The sequence below is a fragment of the Copidosoma floridanum genome, unplaced genomic scaffold (genome assembly GCF_036245765.1).
Source record: "Copidosoma floridanum isolate Cflo_tuat_1 unplaced genomic scaffold, Cflo_Japanese_pri ptg000030l, whole genome shotgun sequence".
Taxonomy (NCBI): domain Eukaryota; kingdom Metazoa; phylum Arthropoda; class Insecta; order Hymenoptera; family Encyrtidae; genus Copidosoma; species Copidosoma floridanum.
In genome coordinates, this window is record NW_028321907.1 from 12,060,187 (window position 1) to 12,085,634 (window position 25,448).

The 25,448-nt window shown below is 36.1% G+C and overlaps 2 protein-coding genes across 4 annotated transcripts in view; both read right to left on the minus strand.

Annotated features, from left to right (window-relative positions):
• The window catches only part of AChE-2 (acetylcholinesterase 2), a 117,363-nt gene that overhangs the window by 55,048 nt on the left and 36,867 nt on the right, over positions 1-25,448 (minus strand). Inside the window, exon 2 of the mRNA XM_014359925.2 lies at positions 110-252. Within this exon, the coding sequence (XP_014215411.2) occupies positions 110-252 (143 nt within the window). The remainder of the gene's footprint in view (positions 1-109; positions 253-25,448) is intronic.
• LOC149373484 (tabserin-like) lies at positions 19,694-21,654 on the minus strand. 3 transcript variants are annotated; one of them, XM_089596590.1, is made up of 5 exons: positions 21,565-21,654; positions 20,571-20,826; positions 20,216-20,501; positions 19,953-20,137; positions 19,694-19,866 (listed from the first exon to the last, which is right to left on the minus strand). In XM_089596590.1, exons 1-4 carry the CDS (start codon positions 21,605-21,607, stop codon positions 20,000-20,002), a joined length of 723 nt encoding a protein of 240 aa, XP_089452716.1. In that variant the 5' UTR covers positions 21,608-21,654; the 3' UTR covers positions 19,694-19,866; positions 19,953-19,999. The 3 variants fall into 3 exon arrangements, 2 of the variants coding, with proteins under 2 accessions (XP_089452716.1, XP_089452715.1); XR_016293339.1 differs by lacking the exon at positions 19,694-19,866 and having other exon boundaries at positions 20,125-20,137; positions 20,216-20,268; positions 20,351-20,501; XM_089596589.1 differs by lacking the exon at positions 19,694-19,866 and having other exon boundaries at positions 19,873-20,137.

A 25,448-nucleotide genomic window follows, 5' to 3' on the forward strand; every position in this document is an offset into this window, starting at 1 on the left:
AGAATATTTAATCAACACAAATAAAACTCTTGTTAAGATAAAATTACCATAAAATTAAGTTATGTAATTAAATAGTTAGCTTTCAAACATAAAAAATGTCCAATCTTACCTGGAAGGCTATGGCATCTCGCTCAATCTTGGTCATGTTTTTGAATATCGTGTTGATAATCTGAGTGAACTTGCTGCGGTCCAGTGCCGTTGGATTGTCCTTCTCGAAGTACTCAATAAAGTCGTACAGTATGAAATACGTTCCTGAAAGAAGAAACGAAAGAAATCGTTTATACTTTTTTCCATCGATACCAGACGTGTTGTGCACCCTTTTTTAAAGATATATAACACGTGTTCCAATTTCATAAGAAAAATATTATTCTGTTCCTATATATTATAATATAAAATCAAGAATAATCAGTCATAAAATCATCTCTCATTGGGTTCGTCAAAGCCCTAGAGTAGACCTCGTAAAATCACGGAGACAAAAAAAGACTCTTTTCACGGCGACGAGTTCATCGACCCCATCCCAGTATCAACAACTCAGGTAGGCTCCCATCGGTGCCTCGGCATCAATGATACACGCCATTAGAAATTTTCTACTACTCCATGCAGCCGTATCCACCCTCATTGAGCATACTTTGCCCATCATCTCTTCCATTATGAAGCCTTTCATCAGGACTCACGGGGAATCCCCAAGCGAGCCCCAACTACGCAGTCCTCCTTTCAATGCCTTCCTTTCGAACAAAGAAAAAAAAAAGGAAGAATGCTCTCGCCCATTTTTCCTCGGAGATTTTCATTAAACACCATCATTCCGCTAAATAAATTACACGCCGTCGTGGACAAAAAGAGCGAGACAAATGTGGGGAGAAAATGAGCGACACAACAGGCAAAAGGGTTGAAAAAAAAAAAAAAAAAAAAAAAGGATAGTGCTTACCGCGGACGCGTACTTTGGATTTATACACGAGTCCCTCGTCGCTGTGGCTGCATTAATATTACAGAGAGAATAATGACACTGGGCCCGTCTCCCTTTCTCTCTCGCTGCGTTATTCAGCAATGCACTCTCTCTCGTTCATTCGGTGGCTCGTCGCTCCATTTTTAACCCTTTTCGCGATGCAATTTCACTTCGGGCTACGATAATTTTTCTCTGTCGTGGTATTGAATTTACATGATCGAGCACGAACACATGGATACACGGTACGGGTTTTAACGCGTATTTTTTTTGTTTCAAAAAACAGATGGGTCAAAGTACCCGGAACACTGTCGTAGTACACTCGTGCTCGAGAAAAAATCGGGCTTGGGAAGTGTACAACGATACGACTGTGTTTTTACGATTTAACGTTGTTATCACGTGCTTGTACGTGATACTATTTTTTTTTTTTTTTTTCTTTTTTTTTTTTTGTGCAAACAACACAGCTGTTGTGGAACAATGATGCCTTGGAACGCTTATTTTTTCAATTTAATCGGTACAACAGATTCGCTCGATTCATGTTTTTTTTTTCTTTTTTTTTTTTTTCAATCTAGTTCTGTGTGACGCAATGATCGTTTTCTGTACTACGGTATAGATATTTCGAAATATAAGTAGAAATGAGGTGCTATCTCGATGATACTATCTCGATTTCTTCTACAAATTCATAAAAAAAAAATTAAAATTATTTAAACTTTTTTTTTACGCGATCAATTATTTATCAATAATTTGTTTCATGAATTTTATAAATATCTTAAATATTCTAGTGAGAAAAATTAACTATGGACATTTGATTCTTTTCATGACACTTTTAAAGTACAGTTAAAACTCATTGTTAAGATAGCAGCATGAAAAAGATTTTTATTGAACTAAAAATTTTCTAAAACGCTTTTTAAATCTAAAAATACCTACTGCTCTGAGAAAACATCCCTACCAGTTTCTCATCAACCAAAGTTTCCCCAATGGGGGAAACTTGAATTTTTGATATTTACTTTTTCAAAATTTTACTAAGTGAGGGGCACATCAATTAAATTAATATAATGCTATTCATTTGAAAAAATAAATTATTCATCATTTACCTAAACATAAGCGTGCATTATAACTGTTACTATGACAACTTTTTTGAATTTTTATACAAACTCCAAATTAACCATTACTAATACCACTGTATTTCTCTGAATCTCTTGAAAAATAAATAAAAACCATTTCCATGATATAGATTTAGCCACACATTGTACGATCCTTCGTCCGTGGACGCTGATTGAAAAGAAAAGCGTACAAAACTCTATTTCCTTCTTCCACCCACCCCGTTTCGACTCCGCACTCACGGACACGGAAGAAGAGATAAGGCATAAGAAAGTCACCCGCAGCCCTCATCCACGAGTCCCGGCACGTACGCGTTTTCCTCGCTCTCACGCCCGAGATAGCGATTGCAAAAAGAATTAGCCTCACACGCTGGGCATTTTTTAAACCATAGTTCTCTGCAGCTACCACGCGACGCAGTGTCGTCTTGTAACTTCGTTTGTTGCGCGCGTTAATTACACTGCAGGATGAGATGTAACGACAGATGAGATAGTGAAGACAGGAGTATGGGGTTGGAATATTAAAATGATAACAAGAAAACCGATTTTTTCGGACTTTCCTGTTGGTTTGCAACTTGAAAGATAAGTTTATTTTGACTACTCGTATAGCTTATGTCATTTCTAATTGTGCAAGATACATTTTATTCTCATGAAACTAGTCACCAAACTAATGAGCTGAAAAGAAAATTTTTCAGTTATGCACAGAGCAACGAAACCAGAAAAAAATGGCAAAGGATCTATGATACTGCCAGAGTCAGCAACTTATCAGGCTCGAATACGGCCATTTAGCGTGTAAAATAGGGGTTGAAACAAGCTTGAAAAAAAAAAAGAAAAAAAAAAATTAACACACGAGAGAAGCAAAAAACGGATGAAATCGCGCTGGAAGTCTGAAGGGCGCGTATAATCCATGTGTGCTTGACGCTCGCACGGTGAGTGGCATCTATCAGTGTGTATAATACGAATGTCGAGCTCGTTCTGCTTCTGTCCAGTGTACCTATATTACGGTGCTCTGTGTCGTTGAGTTTTTTTCAAATTAATTTATTTTTTTTCGCTCTTGTACTGTACAGTTTTCAACGTTAGAGATGTCGACGTAAAAGGTTTTTCATCATCTGTTGAATAAAATTTTATAAATTTAAGAATATTAAAGACATCATCATTTTTTTTGTTTCAATGAAACTTCGTCTATTTAATGTCAAGGGAAATCTTAAAAATACCAAGATACAACTTTAATTTGAATATTGGTGCAGTTAAAAATAAAAGACTTTTGTTAGCATGTAAGGGAGATAATAGAATATTTGGTAATAATTTTCATTTAAAAAGTGACTCTTCTTAATACTTAGCGTAAATACAAAAGTAATTATTTTAACAATGTAACTGGGAGAAATGTCCTTATTGAGTAATGAAGTTGTTTAATATTTTTAATAATCTAGATTTTCCTTTAATATAACATCAGTATAAAAGTCATGTAAAACTTTGAATTGAAAAGTTCATTAAAGTCGTGTGTACAAGCCACATGTTTTTCTTCATGATAATGTCAACTCAATTACCTTCGAAATCTCAATTACTTCAAACAAGAAAACTGAAGCAGATCTGCAAAAATCTCAATTAAAAATCAAGCACGTTCCCACGATAAATCATCCCTCGGTCATCCCACGCGGTACAATGAACATTCACCCCCTCCACGTCAAAAACTTGGCCACCGTAGCCGCAAACAAGGACAAAGCCTACTACTATCTACAGGCTGCCACCCGTGGCGTCTTGTACCCTCGTCCTCCTCGGTATGAGTACAGCGACTTCCGTAAACTTATCCTCGTCACGGAAGCCCCTCCATCCTGGTGGTTAGCACGAGCTTCTTTAGACAATCAAGCCGAGCGCCGCGTTTCACAATCCCCTAACCCCGTGCTCTGTCTCTGCAGCGCGAAATCTTTCCTTGTCTCCGAGAGGAAGCCGGAAGTTGGGCTCTTCCCGGCGGACTCGCTCGGCATTCCGTGGCTCTCTTCCTCTCCCTCCTCTCCGAGTTATCTGTATGTACGCAGTGCAAAAGAGGGGACCAAGGGGTAGGGTGTATTTGACGTTAAACTGGGTCAAACGCCCTCCCATCGTTTCTTTGCAATTGTAACTTTGCTCCAAGCGTTGCGCAACCATATGCAGAGTGGCAGCCTTTTTTTTTTTTTTTTTTTTTTTTTTTTTAATTTTGTTAAAAGCTAGGCAGCAACGTCCATGTATGCTCCGTCGAAGGAAGATTTAGCCAGCGCTTACAAATTCGATCTGCTCGCAGGTGATTTACTTGTTTTGGATTTGGACGTGGAAATAATCGTGCTCCCCGCTATGCGTGGAAATTCTTGGTGGATTTACGAGTTTTTGGATTCCAGACTCCTATTCAGGATACGGGGAACATGCTTAGTGGTGGGTATAATATTATAGACCAACGGTGAATGGGGGAGGATGATTGTTGTTGGAGAGGGGAAGCAGCGTTTTCATTAGACCCCTGCTGGCTGGAATCAGTAAGTGTGTAATGATCATTGCACGCGTGACTGGGTTCCCGGATGCTTCGTATGGATAGTCGGAAGAGAGATAAGGATAGCACGCGTTTTCATCAAAATCATTTTTTTTATGATATCGAATCATACTTTAAATTTAGTGACTTATTTTTTAAGCTACGGCCTTTACAATATTTTAATAAATCAACTGCGAAAATATACATATTAAGTAATAAGTAGACACAGGATTCATTTCACCGCGGCACAAATAGGATCAGTGCCGAAGTGAATCCGTTATAATTGAAACGAAAATAATTAATTAACATTGCCCAGAGCTGCTCCTTAAGATCGTCTTATCTTCTTTGGGAAATATTGCGTTTCGCAAGTTAATTGAAGAGCCGAAGCTCCCCGATCGGGAATTCCCTCATGACTGCGAGGTAAGCAGAGAAAATCCTTGGGCGGCCGAGGATGTTGTTATTGTACTGCGTTGCAGGGGAAAATATGTTTTACGAACCGTAAGTTTCCTCGGTGTACCTCACGAGCTTTGATAAATGGATTTGTAGCATACTACGTGTTAGCTAGCATACACGGTGAATGTAAATTGATTTAAGTTATACATTACCATTGTTATGTTGTGCTTTGCTAGTATTGAAATTATTATCCAATCTTCTGATAAAAGTTCTCAATTTATTAGATAATCTATACAAAATATAGGATCAAAAACTTCTAACATACAAAGAATCATGTATAGGTATGGCGGTTATGTCTGACCAAATCTACGTTATTCCACTTAAAAAGTCAATGGTTCCGTTACTGGCTTCTTTAAAAATGTTAAAATAATATAAAGACATGTTACGTATTATAATTTTGACTTCAAAAAATTTGTTCTCTAACGTTATTAATTAAAAAACTAACAGTTTCGAGGTGCGTCTGACCAAAACCTGACTTTTCTACTGAAAATTTGTAGCCCCTGTAATAGGCTCATTTTACGTACTTAAAAACAGTACTGTTTGGATTACAATGGCAAAAACACTTTTATTTTTATTAAAAACTAGCATAGATATTTTCAAACTTCCGTTCAAGACACAGCTAACTTAATATTATACATTGTACCTCGTACTCTCGACAGTGTTAACTCAATGATAGTTTATTCATACTCTTGAAATAAAGCATAGATGTTTTACAAGCAACGAAGGAACGTTCTTGTTCGAGTTTCAAGATCTATTTGCACTCCTGACCCCAAATGTATTTCAAGCACTAGACTATTCCACCTTGGATAGAAAACTGCTCTCTTGAAACAGTAACCAACTACCCCTTACTATGTATTCATGAACTCCAAAAGGACTCAGCTTATGTTGGAACAATACCGATTTCCTCGTTCATTAAAATCGAGATTTAAAAACAAAGAAAGAAAAATTCTCAGTTGGTGACACACCTAACTCTCCGTTTTCCATCTTTCTCTATTCTTAGTCGATAACAGAGTAACAGGAAAGTGGCGTGTGCGAGTCCTCAGGCAAGGATGTAAAAGAAAAAAAAAAAAAAAATAGAGAGGGAGAGAGCGAAGCCCCGTGGCCTCGAGATGGTGTCCCCGGGGATACCGTGCACAGTAGGAGCATCTGCTGAAACACGCGTGTGGAATCTTCCGTCCTCCGAATGGAGATAAGGAGCTCAAGAATAGAGGAGAAGAGTTCTCGCGCGTGTGTGTGCAGAAGCAATAAAGAAAGCCCTGGCTGCCCTGGGGGGAATAAGTGAAATGTCGAGGAGAAACGAGGAAAGGGCTGCTGCTGCTGTTGCTGGGAAAGAAGCGCAGATTACTTGTAGGTAGTGTTGCGAGCAGGAGCAGGTGGACGGGTGAGTAGATATGAAAGCAGTGGAGCTAGGGAGTCAATAGATGGGTTGAGATGAAAAAAAAAAAAAAAAATAAAAGTGGAGATCCGAATGAGTATGACAGATGGGGAGAGACTGCTGTGTTTGTTCTTGTCTTTTGCTCTTACATTTTGGTAATGACTCAAAGCTATTTGCTTCAGCAAGGGATGGATTCTGTTTGAGATGGACGACTTCATGTTTAGTTTCCCTGTGGGTGTGAAGAGAGGGAAGTTAACAAGATGTTTTGGGTTCTCAAATGATGTAAAAATGGGGTATCATCCTGAGCAAAGCTAAGTTATGTTGGGCAAATATGGGGTAGGTAGACTCTACTCAAGGAGTGGAGAAAAGTAGGGGAAGCAGGAGGCTTGGAGAGAATGGAAAATAAAAGAGAAAAAGGTGTAATTGTAGTAGATTGGAAGAAAAGCTAAGCTGAGTGCTGGTGATTTCATGTCAGACGCAGGTCAGATGGAAGGGTAAGTACTAGTATCCCAGGTGGACTCGCCCGTTCGTTCATCAATTCAAAACTGTCAACTGGTACTCTGTCTGATGCCTTTCGAATCTATGCTTGTTGTGTACTCGTAAGATCCAAGATGGTTCACCTTGACAGGTGCACTTGGGTACTCCAATTGTTGTCCTTCCTTTCTTGTTTCACTTTTTCTTTCTTGTATTTTTTGAGGCCATAGAGAGAAAGAGAGAAAAGATTGCACGAAAAAATAGTCGGAGCGTAGGTACATGCTATTTCTCTCGTTTCGCGAATTAAGTGCTTTTATGCAGAGCTGACACAAACCGTGCGAGTTTATTGTCGACGTGGATAATAGTCTCTTGTTCTTTTCTGTTTTTTTTTTTTTTTTTTTTTTTTTTTTTTTCTTGACGTACTCTTTTGTTTTGCCTTTTTTTTGTCTGTTTTTCGCTCCACCTGCTTGTTGTACCTGTTATTTCAAGGTATGGATATAATATTTTGTTCACAGTGCCAGCACTTGGAAGTTGGACGTCGTAAAAGATTTTTTTTTATGACATAAGTTCCTATACTATTAAAAAATATTCACTGTTAAGAAAAAAAAAAAAAAAAAAAAAAAAAAAAAAAGAAACGTCCTTCAGTTCCTCATACAAAGTAATTTAGGAAATTTTGTGTAGGTGTTGCATTCCAATCGTTCCATAGGAGTATTCACACTTTTTTCCAGAAATGTTGGCCAGGTACCCAACAAAAGTCCAATTACTAGCAAAACCTCAACTCAACTGACGACCAAAGCGTCCTTGCTAGTATATGCATTTATAATTTTTGTGCAAAACATATTTAAAGCTCAACGATGGACATATAATTACTACAGAAGAAAATGATCTCTGATTTAATTTCACCTTTTAAGCAACCACAAAGAATATATAAATTGAAAAACAAAACAGTTTGAGCAATCCACAACAATACCAGAGCCGGTCTTACTAATCCGGAAAGCAAAATCAGTCATAATAAAAGGACAGAGAGAGAGAGACAATCACTGTCCGAAGCTTAACGATTCCATTATTCCTCCTCAAACGGTCCGAGATGCCGATAACAAATGCCAGCAGTATATAGCTTCTCTCATCCCTTCCTCCTCCCTCTCTTATCTTCTGTCTTCCCTTCCACGATTGTCACAATGACACCACCCAGCGAATAAATGCAGTAGAGAAACTTCATTGACGCATTGACAACAACAATAACGACAACTCGACGATATCGATATATATGTGTGTACATACACATAAGTGGAACAGTTTACGCACGTTGAAAAGGAGGGAGGCAACAACAATGGCCTCGTCAAGGGCACGACAAAAGGCTAACGATTTGTCTGCACTGGCAGTGTTTGCTCGTCCCAATAGACAGAGTTCCTCGTCGGCAAACTAAGCTGCCCCTCCCTTCTATGGGCGTTGAAAAAAGCTCGAAGAAAGGAGGAAGGAGGAAACAGTCGCAGCATTGTCTCGCATTCCATGAAACCGTCGCACCCAGAGACCATCGCACGTGCTGAGCATCGTCTGTGTACAGAGTACTTATAATGACGCAGCTAAGACGCGTCTGACTGCCTTGAGGTGTGAAAAGCTCTTTTATTATCACCCCCCAGCCCTTCCGTGCTGCTGAACTCTTTTGTGAAAAATACACCGGAAGACGGAGCTTGTATGTATATCTGCCCCCACCCCCACCTTTTTTTTGTTTTTGTTGTGTTGTCGTGACAATTCCTGCTTCAATAAACGAGAAAGGCTAGTTGATTGCTCTAGATGTAGTTACCTTTTTAATCAGTTTGCTCTGTCTGTCGGTGGTGGGACAGGTGCGATCGATTTTTAACCTACTTTTGGTGAGCTGTGAATTTTTCGACTAATGAATGATTGTTATGAATGACGATACTGCGTAGTGCTGTGTAGTGTAAATAATGATCAGTAGGTGGATTTTTATCTAGTATTTACGTATTCAGAATTGCAAGACTTTAAAAAAAGTCACATGTAATTTTCCGCCCGTCGACAGCGCGTCTTACCTAACACGTCTGTTTCTACTTAGTTTTCAGACAAGGGGATTTTTTATTGAAAATTTATTAGAAGAAAATATTATTATAAAAAAATTTGTTTCCCAGCCTTATAGTGTATCATTAATAATGTAAAACATTCTTCAATCCAAAGAAATTCAATTTTTCAGTAAACTCACACTTCGATGATGAAGTAATTAGCATTATTTTTTGCTTCTACTGTGAGGAATACACAAAGTGGAAGTGAAAGACGATCCACCAGTGTTTACACGTGTACACGATCGCAGACATCACAGGGGCGTGAGGCGTGACTCGATCCACGAGGATGGGGAGTCAGGGAAGGCATACAAGTATTCCTCTATTTTTCATACGTGTCTTCGATTTCTGCGTAGTGCTCATCCTGTTGTATACTTATAAAGATATTGCAGTTAAGGATTTTTGTATACACACACTTATTTCCGGTAGAGTTGTTTTTCACTTATTTTTAATTGAAAGTTGAAGCTCTTTTTAAAATAATGGTAATGTTAATGTTTGATTAACATCTTCAGATTCACTGAATTTTGAATGAACAAAAATAGTTGACCATTGTAATATCCAAGTAAACATCACATAAACACAGAATGGCAAAACAAATAAAAAAAATCTTCATCACAATACACGACGAACAATTACTTCAAGAGTTAAAAGCCAGAAAATTCCAGTGCACCAAATCACAAACATATACATAAGAACAATACATTGGAAGCAAAAGGCAATGAAATCATTTCGTAAAGTTTCCGCTCCGAATAAAATCTCCACTCTCTCTCTCTCTTTCTCTCTAAAAAAAGTTACATCTTTCGAAATCCAAAAGAAAACGACACGCCACACCCAAGCGGGGGGGGGTGAGGGGAACTCTGGGGTGAAAAAAAGAAAAAGATTGAGCGCTACTTTCCGCTGACTTATATAATACGTATAAATAAACGTGCCCACGTCCACGAGGGCGGAATTATAATAAGCTCTTGGCGAACCATTTTTCACGATACCTCCAGACTACGGGTGCCTTCAAGTATTCATCCGCTCCAGGCCTAGTAAGCAAGGAAAGGGGGAGACTTTAACCCCAGAGCGGTGGCTGCGTCGATCATCCATTTGCGGAGGGGGAGAGTCTGTTTGTATATAAATATAGAGATACGCGAGGGACTGAGTAAAGTTATTCCTCGTAGGAGGGAGTCGGTCCAAGTTTGGAAACGTTTACCGCACAACTCGGGGTATGGATGCGAAGGAGGGGAGTTGGTCCGGGGAGAATTCAGCGGACGGGTCTTTATGTGCGACCTGTCACCCCTTTCTCTCTCTCTCTCTGTCCCTCGGAGCTTTGAACTTCATTTTTGAGTTGGGGAAAAGTCGGAAGATTCGAGCGTCGTAGTGCATCATGGGCCGAATGATTTATGCAACTTGGAAAGAGTGAGATGGTGAGAGAAAGGTGGATCGTTGTCACCGAGGGATGGATCGGAAGGGTATAACCAATATAGGTATTTTGGGAAAACTGCTGCGCTGGACATTACCTTTGAGTAATTTGATTTCGTGAGAGATGATCTGCTGGATCAGGAACTTCTTTGGCATTACTAATTAATGAAAATAGGAAAATTATTTATTAGATTACTAGACTTTTGGGAATTTCAAATGAGCATCAAGAATACTGTTTTAGTTAAAATTAATGACAAATCAGTAATTGAAAAAGTATGTCGACTTACAACAAAAATTTTACTGTGTCACTGTGAAAATTCACTGTTTTTTTACTTGATAATTATTATCTTATAGATTTATTTTAATAATCACTTGCTCTTCCAAATTATTATTCTTTCAAAACTCATCTCTTTTAACTAATTTTTTTTTATGCGATTGAAAGTGTGTCTCACCGATTACTTCAACGATTTATACTCGACTGACATTGTGTTTGCCCTAGATTATATTTTGGAGCTCAGTTCAACATTAAGGATCTAGGATAGGTGTAATATTATTTGAAAATATACATAATCACCTAGTTTAAATGCTGAAACAGAGTTAAACAATGCAAACCAAGTGATTATTTTTCATAAAGAAATTAAAAGTTCAAATCACAATTATTTTATGAAAAATTACTTTATGTACCATAAGTTGGTTGCTTTTTACTAGTTATAAACATAAAAAAAATCTGCATAGTCATTCAATTTCAAAACCGTTATACTCTCAACGATCAATCATCAAATGTAACAATAGATACATTGAGTGGAATAAAGTGGGGTATATCTCTAAACGAGACGAGCGATTTCAGAAAATGATGGCAACAGTTTTTACTACGAAAAATGAAAAATTGCCTGGGAGAGGAAAAAATGCCAAAAGAAAAGCTTCTGCGAGATAAAATCAGAGTTTTTTGTTCCACACGACTAATTTTCCGCAATTGATACTGACGCAACAACCCCGTGGATATCACATACCATTCTCTTGATTGTAGATACAGAGATGTGTATCTTCTGCCCTTGGGGAGGAAAAAAAAGATAATTGGAACGATTTCAGCCCCCAGATGTTTGCGCCAGGGATTTTAAACGAGTGGAAAAACTGTAGTGCTCCGTAACGGATACGTTGATTGCTCGTGTCAGAGAGTAATGCTTGTTATTATTTTTTGTACATTTAATCGTTGCAGGTAATTGCAGATAACTGGAGTTTTTAACGTACGAGCAATGACAGTTGAGTTTTTTAAAGGATTATTCTCACGATTAAAATGACTCGATTTTTATCAGGAAATGATTTTATAAGTGTAGTGTTAAACTTTATTATTTTTTACTGATAAAATAAATAAATACCGATACAATAAATTTACTAACATCGAAAACATAAATTTATGTACATATAAGTACCAACGCAACAATATTCATCGTAAACATCAATTTATCACAACAGTCAAAACTTGGTTGATGATCAAAGAAACGATCAACAATAGCACCACGCTCGCACGTCTGCCAACTTCATCAAATTTCTCAGCCCAACACCAGCCGGCGGCTGTACTATCTCACTTGCGAGTATCATCGATTTCGCATGTACGAAAATTGAAGCATTTCGCGGGCGTTGGCGGCAATAAATGGAACAGACGGCGCCACCACCACCACCACCACCGAAACGTTCGATCATATAGATAATGAGAGGATGATGGCTCTCTCTCTCTCCCTCTCTCTTTCGTCGATTCGCAAACTGACGCCAACAACTTTGGTCTGCACGTACGGCTTCACTGCTCACTACATGTATAGTTGTTCGGTACTATTCTATCTATACAAGCAATTCAACAAAAATCGTACATCGTGTATATATAGTCAAGATCACCCGTCACCCACCCGCACATTTTCGTCCTATGTATCTGTACATCTTTCTCTGACGTAATTCTTGTTGCCCTCGCATATACTCTGATTATCTATAAATGGCATAAGACTCACTTTTCACAAGGTTTTATTGGAAAACGCTTCCAAGTTTTTGTCAAATGATGAATTTTCCTTCTATATTCAAAAGTGACATACGATAAGAAACGATAAATGAGCATAGGCATTTGTCAATTCCAAAGAATAATAATTTCATTCAGTCGGAGTTACAAACTAAAAAAGTTTGGTATTAATTTCAAAGAATATTTTTCATAACTATTTTTAATATGTATCGATTTTAAAATAAAATAATGAAATTATATAGCATCATTTTTGAATTATTAATTGATAATCAATTAAATATATGGTAATCCCAACGCAGCTCCTTTTCGTTTTATGTGAATTTAATAACCCCGACTTACGTGAATAAATAACATCACTTATTTATTCAACGTAACACGCAGTACCCTTGAAAATTCAGTTCAACAGATGCATCTCTGGGTTGCTTGGCATCGATGCCAAATTATACATAACGAAAGCGATATCGCGAGACCGAACCCGTAGATCAAACAAATCATTTGAATTTTCTCCTACGTTATGCTCAAAATAAACAACACGTCTGCGCTTGAATTTTCATTAGCCGAGGAATGGAGAGAGAGGGATTTAAGAAAACAGGGATCTTTTGAAGCGCAATTCACATGGATGCGGAGGTATAAATTATACGTCACGTTAACATAAATTAATAACATTACAGTATTAATTTGAATTTCTATACTGTTATTCATCATCATGCACGAATCGATAAAGAAACATCACAAATTTTGTAGTATAATGTTTTTGTTGTACCATTACTTTACGAGCAAACCTTACAAAGACAAAGCATAGATATGCTCGATTGAGGCATGGCTGCACAGTGGCTTTTACGCTGCGCTTCTTGTAGCTCGTTGGTTATAACATATGTTCTCTAATCACGAATTTAGGTTTCGGATTTTACTTGCTTGGCTTGCACCTCTGAGAAACTAATTTCTGATCTCCGTATACTTAAGATGGCCTGATGGTATTAAAAGCTATTTAAAATAACACGTACCCGTTGCAGTATAAAAGTGCCATGTATATACATACAAAGTGCAATATTTACAGGTCATTGAGGTAATAACAACTTTCACCGATGGGGTAAAATAATGTTCTACAAACTGACCATATAGGTACTATGCCCAACCAAGTAAAATGATATTTTGCTGTCGATTTCCCAATTTTTCAAACACCACTCCGAAGCCCCTACCAAACCTAACTTCCCCGAAAAACATAAACTATCCACCCCTGACGAATATTAAACAAACTACACTGCGTGTATGTACAACTTCCGACATCAGGCAGGCTGTTCACGTGCACCTCGGCTTAGCGTGCCGGCATAAACACGCAGTAGCCCTGTGCGATGGATACACCAGCAAAGGAAAAGAAGAAGAAAAGCAGGAGCGAGATGAAGAGGGATGATCGAAATCCCGGACGGAGCATCGATCACGCCGGCCAATTCCATTCCCCGTCGTTGCCCACTGCGCACGCGTGCACCCCATGTTTTATGATCCCAGGATTTTTCCCTTCTCCGATCCTGTAGGCACGTTTTGCTGTAATTTTCTCCTCCAAAATACGTGGGCTCGAAACTTGCATGAAACTTATGACTTTGAAGGAAAAACAAGAATGAGGGTACAACGACAAGTTATCATGTAGTTGATAAATAATCCGTCTCGTGAACGTAGGTTTGTGTAGTTGGGAGGAGAAAAAAAAAACAACCAAATAAGTTCCCGTTAAAAATACAACAGCGAAGAGCTTCGGGTTTCGCGCGAAACCTCGGGGCAAAAATTTCCAATTATTTCGTACCGTCAAAAGCACGAATGACAAACGGAGAGCTCGTTACGCAAAAGTTTACCAGCCCGCTTTTCGATAGGAACTCGGTAAATAAGTTTCTAAAGCGTCACTCGTCCGCGGAAAACTTTTATTATTACAATACAGTCGTGCCGAGGAATGCATTCAAGGGAGAGGGACACAAATGAGGCGGAAGTTGGAAATCGGAACTTTTCCGCGCTGGCAGGATTTTTTTTCACGTTAGGGGGAGAAAAAAATGGAGAGGAAGAAAATGCGTGACGTAAAGTTAAATAGTTCTTCGCTTTTGTTGAGCAATGCGTACGGGTCTGTAATAGATTTGGAATCAATTACGAGCCGTTAGGGCCGATCCCATTAGTTTCACCTCAACGGCAATACCAACGTACTGGGGAAATTCGTGTAGGACGGGGAAAAAAGCGTGTAATCGCTTTCTTTTCAAAGTCGAATTACCAAAGATGTTTCTAATGTTTTACTCAAAAACGACATAATGGCTCATTAGAGAAAAGCTCACAAATACAAAAATATTAAGTACGAGATTGATCGAAGTCGTTGCGTACTGGCATTATAATTATTGGAAAGAAGCGTTATATATTACCATTATCAAATATTTACATTGGCGAGATGTATACACTAAAAGGAAATATTTAGAAGTAAAAGAAGAGAAAATGCTGCAGGAAAATGATAAGAAGGTAACAAAAAGAAGATCGGCAAGAAGAAAAATCAAACGACCTGATGCGTGGTTAGATTATCTGATGGATGTGTCAGTGCAGGGGTTCAGAGGCGTAAAGAAGAATTTGAGCGCAAGCTTGAAGGTGTAAGGTTTCCAAGCGCTTACTCTCTTTTATTTCATCTACATCGAGTTTTAACGCTTGCGTACGTACGTGTATTTGCAAAAGGATCCGCAAAACTTCCACACGGAAAATATTGTACATATTCATTTTCTCGATGATACTGGTATGGGTAACCACGTCTGCCTCGGTCGTTCATCGGGGAGTTTTGTTTACGCCACTTGCCTGCCAGACAGCCTGTTTTGAACTTCTCATAATTTTTTTTCTTTCACTCTGAGTTTTTAGAATTTTTTTTTTGTTTAATTAAGCGCTTGAAATAATGTTTCCGTTTCAACGTTTTTTTTTTCATTTCACGTTGTCGACAGACATTGGAAAAAAAAAAAAAAAAGAAAAAAAAAATACCTTCACCATTACTTTTTTCAAAATTCTGATGGGTACGCGTGCTTTATGGAATTTTTTCATACGAAAAGAACATAAAGTTTTCTCCTTTTATCGCTGACACGTGCGAGGGCATATTTTTCTTATCTCTCTGTCTATATATTTAAAAAAATGATGATATATGCTGTAAAGACGGAATTTTTCGAAATGAAAATAAAAAAAGGGCGTAAAAGCGTAAAGGGCCGGCATGGAAGCAAAAAAAAAAGAAAAAAAAAAATAGAAAAGAAATCAGGATGAGAATGTTTTATTCACAGTAAAATAAAAAAAAAGAGTTAAATGAAATATTGTACTAGCTTGATAAGACGAATCGAGTTTCACTTTTTTTTTTTCCCAGCGGAGCAGTGGAGGTCAAGGTCGCCCGGTACACGGGGTATTGTGGGTTGCTTTTTCCTTTATTCGTTCGTATTTCACTGGATAGAAATATAGATAGCCTTGCACACTTTTTGAAAAGAAAAAAAAAAAAACGGATAATTAGACGAATTTTAAAGGACTAGCCCAGGAAATAAACTTAGATGTATATTAGAGATACGGGTATGGAGGTCACATGAGCCGATGGGATAACGACTTGCAATTTTCCTACATCGACCATGTCAAGCTTGGGAAGTCTAAATATTTACTGTGTCCTTTTAATGATAAAATCAAATGTATCGTATACCATCGAACTGATATTTTTTTCAGATAACGTTATGGTGCATTCATTTTTTATTTTTTTACTCACGTCTTGTTGGATACTTCTTTTTGAACCACACACTTTGGCTCAAAATGTCTCATCTCCGTCTAGGGAAGTATTATATTATTTTCTTGACACGAAAGAGCTGATTGTTATCATCTCTTCTGTATAAAAGATATTTAAACTAGCTAGAGACTATTCGTGCATGAATTTAAAAATCAGAGGTACTACTATCAAAGAGATTGCTATTAACTATTATAATGAATGAAATTGGAGCACTTATTAAATAAATTTAAGTACTTCCACGAAATAAAAAATTCTAATATTCAATACAGAAATTTGAAAAGAAGACTTTGTAAATAGGCACAGTAATTTCATATTTCCCTTTAAGTTTTTTAATGACCATAATGAAACTTAATAACCTAGCCCAAATTTCACCTGAACGAATATATTTTTTGACCCAATAAACAAAAACAATTAATTACAAAACAGTTTTTTTTTAAATCCACTGTACAAGCAACAATACTTTGTTTCCTCCCGCCTCAAAAAAAAAGAGACAAGCGATTGATGAATGTTTCATGCTCCACAGGTTTATGTACGCGAGTGACAAAATATACGGGTTTCATTTCGCTGATGCAGTTTACTCGAACGAGAAATTCAATCAAGAGCCCCACGTACAAAGGTTACACTTTATTGGTACGATCGCACCGCAAGAGAGAAACTCGCGTGCACGTGTTGTTTGCGATTGATTTATCCTTTTATATTTACCAAGCGCGCGTGAACTTGGCTATTTTATTTCCAAACCCTATCAATTAAAAATTAAACCATTTGATTTTTTATTTTGCAAATATATAAAACGATTTGAGTTTCCCATGACTAAACTGCACTTGACGAATGACACGTACGTTACTACTTTGAAAAAAAAAAAAAAATAAATCGCTCGCCTCAATTGAACTATTATCGTTGGAAGCTCCAAGCCAACAACTAGTCAACTGCCAAATGAAAAGTAGGTACGTATAGCAATGTACTTTCGGCGTCCCAGACGGGAGACAACAAGTTCCATAAACAGCCTCTCGACGGCAAACATCAAAAGCAAGAATAGCTGCATTTATCTAAAATTAGAGTCCCTTTCGATTCGTAAAGTATTAAGTGTGTACCGACTGTGTGGAGGACAAATCGTTTTATCTATATGTACTCCAAAGACGTCCCGAGTGCGAGTGACAATAGCCACCAGATGACCACGAACTTGACGACGAGAGACCAACCACGAGAGAGAGCACCGACGTTTGACGATTCACTCGTCCACCAGGCTATCTTGCTCCACTTGTCCAATTTCCGGAATAAATTGAGCTCAATGGGAGAAACCCACTACTCTCGGCTTCGTGTTGTGTACACGTATATTACGCGAGTAGGCTTTGTGACGCACCGCTCCCACTTGAGTGTTGTAATGACCGACGCGCAATAGATGCTGTATCTATTAGAGGTGGGAGAGCCTATTGATAACGTGGAGGTATAGATACGTTGAGCCATTAAACCACCTAATGGAAGGACTTGCAGTTGCATGATTTTTTATTAAATTTGGATTAAATATTAGCTTCCAATGAATAGAATTGATAAAATTTCAGAAAACAAGTCTTGGTATAACAATTTTGGTTCTTAAAAATGAATTTTAATACATAGTTTATTTTTGTAGGAGTACAGATAGAAACCTTCAAAAATAATAATAATAAAACCTTTGTAAATTATAGTACAATTGTGTCAAATTCATCCATGATCGAAATAATTATTTTTTTCATAAATATTACATTGTTTAACTGCTATCGGGTTTTATTTATCGTTGACATTAATTAATTGAAAATTCGAGGTTACATTCTGGTTTAAAAATGAGCTTGACAAAAAATTGTTAATTTTACAATTTTTTTAGAGGTATAGTTGAGTAATCGTCGAAAACTATGATCAATATTTATATAAGAGAATTTTACACAGCAGCTACTAGCTATAATTAGCTAAGCCCCAGCTTCCTGTACTAGAATCGTGCTATTTGAAAGCCAAGCTGTATTATATTTATAAATTACCGATAACACTTATAACTATCCTTCCCAAGGCTTTATTATATTTGCAAGATATTCTTGTGTGCGGTGCAATTTTATTTGAGGTTGTTAGATGAAACTAGGGCAAGAGTTATATTTATTCGTTGGTACATTGATCATTTCGTGGCTAACTAAAATTGTTTAGAGTGATAAAATGAAAAAGTCGCAAGGATTATATTTTAGTTATGAAATTTACAAACTCTGCAAACTTTGGTAACAATCAAAAGTTATTTTGGAATGAAAAATATACACCAGTGTCGTCAAGTACACTTTACACTCTCAATATGGTAAAAAAAACTCAGCCATTGACGGCCCCTGACAAGCAAAATCACAATATTTAAAGCTGAGTGAAAAAAAGCTCTACACAGCCAATGGGGCAACAGCGAATAAAAGTCAGTGAAAAGCAGCCACTCGATTCTCCGTTTTAGAAGCTTGCTCGCAGGCCAGTCAAAAAAGACGCCTCAAACACCATTCCCCCCTGACCTTCAGAAAAAAAAAAAAAAAAAAAAAAACTAAGAAGAGCAAGACGCGCTTCCTCTCTCCAAAGTCTCCTTTTCCTCAGTGTCGCAAGTGCGAGTAGGTATCACCTCGAAGACGAAAAAAAACCACGAGGAAGACTGAACTCAAGCTCTTCCGCCTGCCGAGAAACCGGCAAGAAAATTTTTCTCCCGCGGCGCAAAGGATAAAAGTGGATGACTCGCGTACTCCGGGAGTACAGAGTCTGAGAGAGTCGCAAGGAAAAAAAAAAAAAACAGCCGAGCAAGAGTTCCTAAAAGCTCCACTCGTCGCTTTTCGGCGACATGCAGTCGCATACTTTTACATGTGTATGTATGCCGTTCACTAGCGGGGTACGTGTGAATAGGAAAGGGTGTGCGCAGTGAGCAAAGGGGTGAATTTTACCCGTACTTTTCACATTTTTTACCCTTAACCAACATAACTGTTGGTGTACGTATCGCAAGCTTGAAAATTTTGTCGTCTAAAAAATAGCTTTTCAAATACGACCTTAAAGTATGGATCTATGATTGCTGGGGGATATAGTTAGTAAGCAAAATGTTTTAGCTACTATTTTGGCTTACTCAATTCGACTTGAAGATCAAGTCTTAAAAGCATAAAGTTAACAACATCAATGACACATTCATTAGATATAATTACTATTGAGCCTTTCTTGTGAATTTAAGTCAATATTTTAAATAGTGAATGAAGATTTGGAGATAAAAGCATTTATCAAAAATTAAAAATGTCACACTTGTCGCAAAGATTGTGTTTGAAACTAGTGCTAATCCAATAAGGTGAATAAAAAGGAACTTTCATCTCAGGCTTTGTGCTCACCTTCGAGTAGTAATAGTACTCTTCATGACAGCTTATATTTCGGCACCAATTGGATAAACCATGTTTAACATTTTATTCAATTCATCGTATATTTATTTGCTTTTAATATGATTTTAAAAGAAATCTCAGTATTTAACCAAAGTATGAAGAAAACATTCAAGTTGGAGAAAATATAACTAACAAGTAAGTAAACAAGGTTTCTTTGAGTTTTACAATGAGTTTATTGTTGAAAGCTTACAATCTTTTATAACTACATCACTCATAATGTTACACTGCATTATAGCTTTTATTCTACTGCTAAGATATAATAACTTCCTTCAATTGAAATTCCCTCAAATCTTATGAATTATTTTTCTCTTAATGTTTCTCTTATAAATTTGTTGAAAGTGAAATTTTCGAGAATATTTTACGATTAATTCATTACGACGTTGACAGTCTATTAAACAAATGTAAACAAAACAGCTCAAGCAATGAGTTTCATACAACTTAAATTTTCTGTGTTGTCAACTAACACAAATATACCTTGGCTTGTCTAGTCTCGTAAAACACGAATGATAAGGACTGATAGCCTAGCTATTATTGATTACAGATTTGATCCAATTGATGTATAGTGAAACTTGTGTAACCAGTGTATTGTACTCTGTGCCGATTCCGATGAGCATGACTTTCTTGCCCCTTTTTTGAACTACAGGTACCCCACTGTGAATCTGTAAAGTATAAAAATGATGAACATACTCTCATTCACTCCAAGTGTGGTTTAACTAATGAATGTTTTTAAAATTTACTATGAGATTTGCTTTAGGCTTGGAACTGGCGATACAAAACTGTGAGCTGTCTACTATAAAATCATAAAAGTGCTGGCTCAAATCTCGTTCGCAAAGTATTTTGTTAAAGATATAAACGGAAGATAATTTCTGTACGTAGCCGTTGATGTATTCGTAGCTAAGGATGAAAACTTCTTTACTTGCGTCAATCATTTCATTAGATTCCGGAAGCTTTGCAATTTTACTTATCTGTGATTTTTGTTTCAACTTGGCGATGGCTAAGTCATTAGCACGGCACTCACCATCACTGGGAAAAAATCAATTTTCAGTTATCATTTTTGTAAATCGCACATTCAACTAGAAGTAAATGTCTTACCCAACCGTACTGTTTGGGTGCAAAAAAATATTGCTAATTTCAATCAAACTGCCACGATCAAAAATATTGTGAGAGTTAGCTCCAACTGCATAACGTAGGTCACTGTCAGATACACAGCAAGCACTCGTTAAAATATAATCTTCCTTCAAGAGTACGCCTTCGCAAACGAACATGGAGTCGAATTTATCGAGTACAAAAACAGGTATGTTGAGTGGAAATTCGTCATTCTCAGTGCCAACTGGAACACTCTTGGCAACTTTATCAACATAAAACAGGTTTATTAATATTACATACAAGTACTTAAATTCTGCGTATAAGGTGTCACTTGTAATATATGATATACCTTTTGTTATATAAACTAAGTGTTTTGAATTTTACATTTTAGATGTAACATATATCGTCGTTACGTATTAAATAATAACTTTGGTAAGGCGATTCATACTCCAGTCAACTAGATTGAATAAAAGGGTAGTATAATTACTTTAAAAGTACTTTTTATAACTTGTAGTATTATATTTATATTATTTAAACATGGGATCAGTCAAATTCCGAACTCAAATGTGGAAGATGAAACAATTATTGATTACCCATATTAACCGCTTGTTAGACTGACATAGTTATATGCTTAACTATTGTCTGTTTCATAGGTAGAAATAATCTGTATTGCCACTTTACTTCTAAAATATCGTTTTGAAAAGACTAGAACGGTAGTAAACTCAATACATTGTCATCAAACTAAGGATGTATAAATATATTTTGTCCCAGTTTTTAGTAATAGAATTCTGTTTTTATAAATGTGCATATTTTGTTTTTGGCACTAAAAAGTAAAATCACGATAAGAGCTCGTCCGAAAAGTAATCCTTTAGTGTTAACTATGAGTATGAACTTCCTTAAAAAGTTTTTGACAAACTTAAAACGATTTCCATGGCCTAGAGGCTTAGTATAAAAATAATTGCTTTAGTAAATTATTGTTTTACAAGCAACAAACACTTACCTTCGATCACGAAAAGCAAGACAATAACGTTCGAAAGAAACATCGTGGCGAAGAAATGAAGCGCAAATGTGCTTTTTTAAAATTGTTTGATCGTGTTCACCAGCGTACGTATAACTGATAGCATGAATCAGTACATCATTAATTTATACTCTATGTCTCACACGTTGGTTTTTTGTTATCTATATTTCAAAACTTCCGTGAAGGCCATAAATTGTTTGAGTAACAATTTTGGTATATCTCATTTTGAAATAATAGCTAATATGTCGATATATAAGAGACAAAAATAATGAGTACTCTATATGCATGTGTAGATTAGGTGTAGGGTGTGATTGTCAGTGATTTCAATACTTAGTGGAATCATTCTAGCACATACTTGAACATTTATGTTGAAATCTACTGATTTTACTGCTACTTAAAATTGTATGCCGTAGTATTGTTAATAGCTTTCATTTCCCTTCGTTTATTTTAAAATTTTTTTAAATTCATCATATGATAAAATGTTGAACGTCAAGTATAAATATCACAAACCACAGACAATTATCAAATTGCGTGTAACATTAATTATAGAATATTTAGATTTATTTAAAGCAATAAAAATTTTCAACTTTTCTCTATGCCTTTAAAATTACTCATTTATACGTATTGATTCCATTAAAAAATTTTCACGTAGTAGTACATGGTAGTATGATTCCATAGGTTAGTTGGAAACGAAAAATCTGCGTTTTCACGACTCAAAAAAAAAAAAAGAAAAATTTTTTGAAAATACGCCTCCAAACGAAGAATTTTTTGATGTTGTGGTTTTACTTAAATACATAAAAATAATAAGGCTAGATGCATTCCCAAAGCTTTGTTACAACAGAGTAGCGATTTCTCAAAATCCTGTGACGCCTCATTTAACATGTAAAATTATTTTTTAAATTTATTTGGAGCTGTTTTCCAAGGTTGAGTATATCAAAAAATTGACGAATAAAATTATGATTACGTTAAGGAACTTGTAGTTCACTTTTGTTTAAAACTTTTCATAAAGTTTTGAAGATAATTTTTATAAATCTAAAGACACTTATATCTGTTGCAGATTTTTTCAGAAGTAACTAACTATCAAGTACATGCACGCAAAACAATAAAATGCATGAAAAATGCAATTAAATATGACTTTAAGTAGAAAATCAAAACAGTTTAGCTCTCTTTGAGTATTATGTCATGCAAATAACTCATATAAGTAGTAAAAAATATATAGAAAAATGGATGCAGTAACATTTAGATCGCCTATAGCACATCTGACACAAGTAGAACGCAATGTATTATAACGCAAGCCTACAACATTATACGAACTTCTCATAAACTTGTTATAAACAAATTATTTTTAACTTGGCCATTTATTTATTTGCTTATTAATGTTAAAAAAATTTTCTTAGTAAAAACAAGTACGCTTAATTCAGTGACGAACACTTATTTTTGAAACGCTTTCTTCTCTGAGAATTCTTTAACTACGTTTTAGTTACGAAAAGATTTAAGAAAATTAAAAAACTGAAAACTGTGTGATGCCTTATTAAAATATCGATAAATTACGAAGTCCAAGAAACCAATTCCATTGTCTATTCGTTATCTACAACTCATGATACTTGTTTTTTCTTATGTTTTTTCTTACCGAAATTAATGTTATTTTTATCTTTTCGAGAAAGCTATTAAGTTGTTTTAAAATATTCTTATCTTCACGATTGCTTCACTTTAAAAATAAAATCTCTACGACTTTAAGCACCATGTTTTTAGCTTGGGTGATACAATAAATGTTTCAGAAAGTGTAGACAAATTACGAAAAATTTTACGACTACTATTTCTCTCATAGATCACCGATTACAAAGGAACTAGTCTGAATTTGGTGTACTAACCGTTTTTTTCAGATTCATGGGTGCAGAGTAAAAATTTCCATCACATTTGTCTATAAAAAATGTTAATTTTATTTACATCTTTAGGGTGTTTTCATCTAAGCTTTACTGCTGGTTAAAAGTTTTTTATCATTAAATTATTTAAGCATGATAGTGATGTCTCACGTTAGCGAGATTTAATTAAAATTGTAATGAACTGCTTTTATTTGACTCATTAAGTTATGAATTTTGCTAATTATTTTCATACACATGCTTTCCCTTGTGCAGAATTAAACTTTTATACTAGCATCAACACATAAAGTTTGGGAATACACATCGATTATTCATGACTTTAGTTACAACAGTGATTACAATTTAACAACAACTCTGACAAAAGTTTAACTAGTTTGATTTATTGAAGGGTTGCTTTGCTTGTGTTTTATTCTGCTTGTTTCCCCTTTTCCGAAGTTTGAAATCAATGCTTAATTTAGCCGAAATTTTATGCATTACAACTTGTAGCCTTCAAATTTATTCCTCGCTCAAGGCAGTTGTTTTTACAGTGTAAAGAGCTTAAAAGTTTGATTACTATTTACAAATTTATAACATTTTTTTTTAAATTGGTATTCTATTACAAGTTAAATGCTAAAAACTTTTGTTTTATGCAGCTTCGGGTAGGAGTTTTAATAAATTTAAATGGGTTAACTATCATTTAAAAATGTAAATAACTTTTGAACTAATCAAAGAAACACTAACTTTACTAAAAATTCTTACCATGTTCACTTCAAGAGCTAATTTTACCATCGCAAGTAATTGTCTCACACGAGTTGCGTACAATTAAAAAAAAATTTTTTTTGTTTAATGTGTGGAACATTGTGCGCGAAACATCTATATTCTTCACACACTATTACACAAAGTGGTTCATAATTCCATTGCTCATTTAAATAAATCGTTTACATAAAACTGAGTACTACAATCAACCCAAAAGAAACAAAAGCCAAAAAAGCCTATACCTACTACTGAATCAATGATAGACGTAACGAGCAAACTAATGAGAAGAGGAAGATTAAATCGGGTCGAGCGTGGGTGCCTGTCACATTGGTACAATGAAGCAACGCTGGTGCAACGTCGGGGGAGCCAGAAAGCTCGAGAAAGAGGAAAATCGGGGCTGCGGATTCTAACTTCGTCTTGGGATCATTTAAAATTTACGATTCTTTTTCGGATGACGCATTTGATGGAAGTGTATACGCTCGTGTCGCAAATGGGTCGACGGGACGAGGAGAAAGGCTTTAATTAATAGATAAACACAAGGACGCAGAGAATGGAGGTCGGGGATGACGCGCGTAGGGCTGCTATCGGTCAAAGGGTCGTGAGCGTTACAGGATTTCGTGAAGTCGCCTGCAGTAGTATCGATTGTTGACAAGTTAAAGTTTGTTTTTGATGGAAGAATGATTTCTTTGACATTTCTTCCTTCCTTTTTCGCACTTTAATTATGATCTGCCAATATTTAGCTTGACGAGGGCTCGTTTGTTAGCTCAGCACTTAAGTAGAGTCAACGCTTTTCTGTACGTATAGACCAAAACTGTTTGAAGTACTTAAAGCGCTAAACTAGAGTCCTTGAGTAATATAAACAGGCTTCACAGACCTTGAACTATTGTTATTGTAATGTTATTGCAGATATAAATATACATGGCATCAATGTGATTGATGATAATATTATTTGTTTGTTTTTTATGTATTGAATGGCATATATTTATTTAATCCAAACTACAAGTAAAACTTAAAAATGATTCTGTTAATAATTAAAGTATCAAGCAAACATAATCTTTTCTTTGATGACATCATTTTATACTGTTGCATGTAAAACTGTAAAACTATGGAATTACAAGATTAGCCTAAAAAATTCCTTGAAAAGCAATTTGTCGGTAGCTTGCTGCTCAAAGGTATAGGTACTCGTATACAAAAATGAGGTGGATTTACTTTCATGTTTCGGGGTTACCCTCTTAAGCTCGGATTTAGTTG

Coding starts and splice junctions, on each gene's coding strand:
- LOC149373484 (XM_089596590.1), bottom strand. CDS start 21,607: ATGTTTCTTTCGAACGTTATTGTCTTGCTTTTCGTGATCGAAG. Junction 20,827..21,564: donor CTTGCTTTTCGTGATCGAAG/GTAAGTGTTTGT, acceptor ATGTTGATAAAG/TTGCCAAGAGTGTTCCAGTT. Junction 20,138..20,215: donor AGCCTAAAGCAAATCTCATA/GTAAATTTTAAA, acceptor TATACTTTACAG/ATTCACAGTGGGGTACCTGT.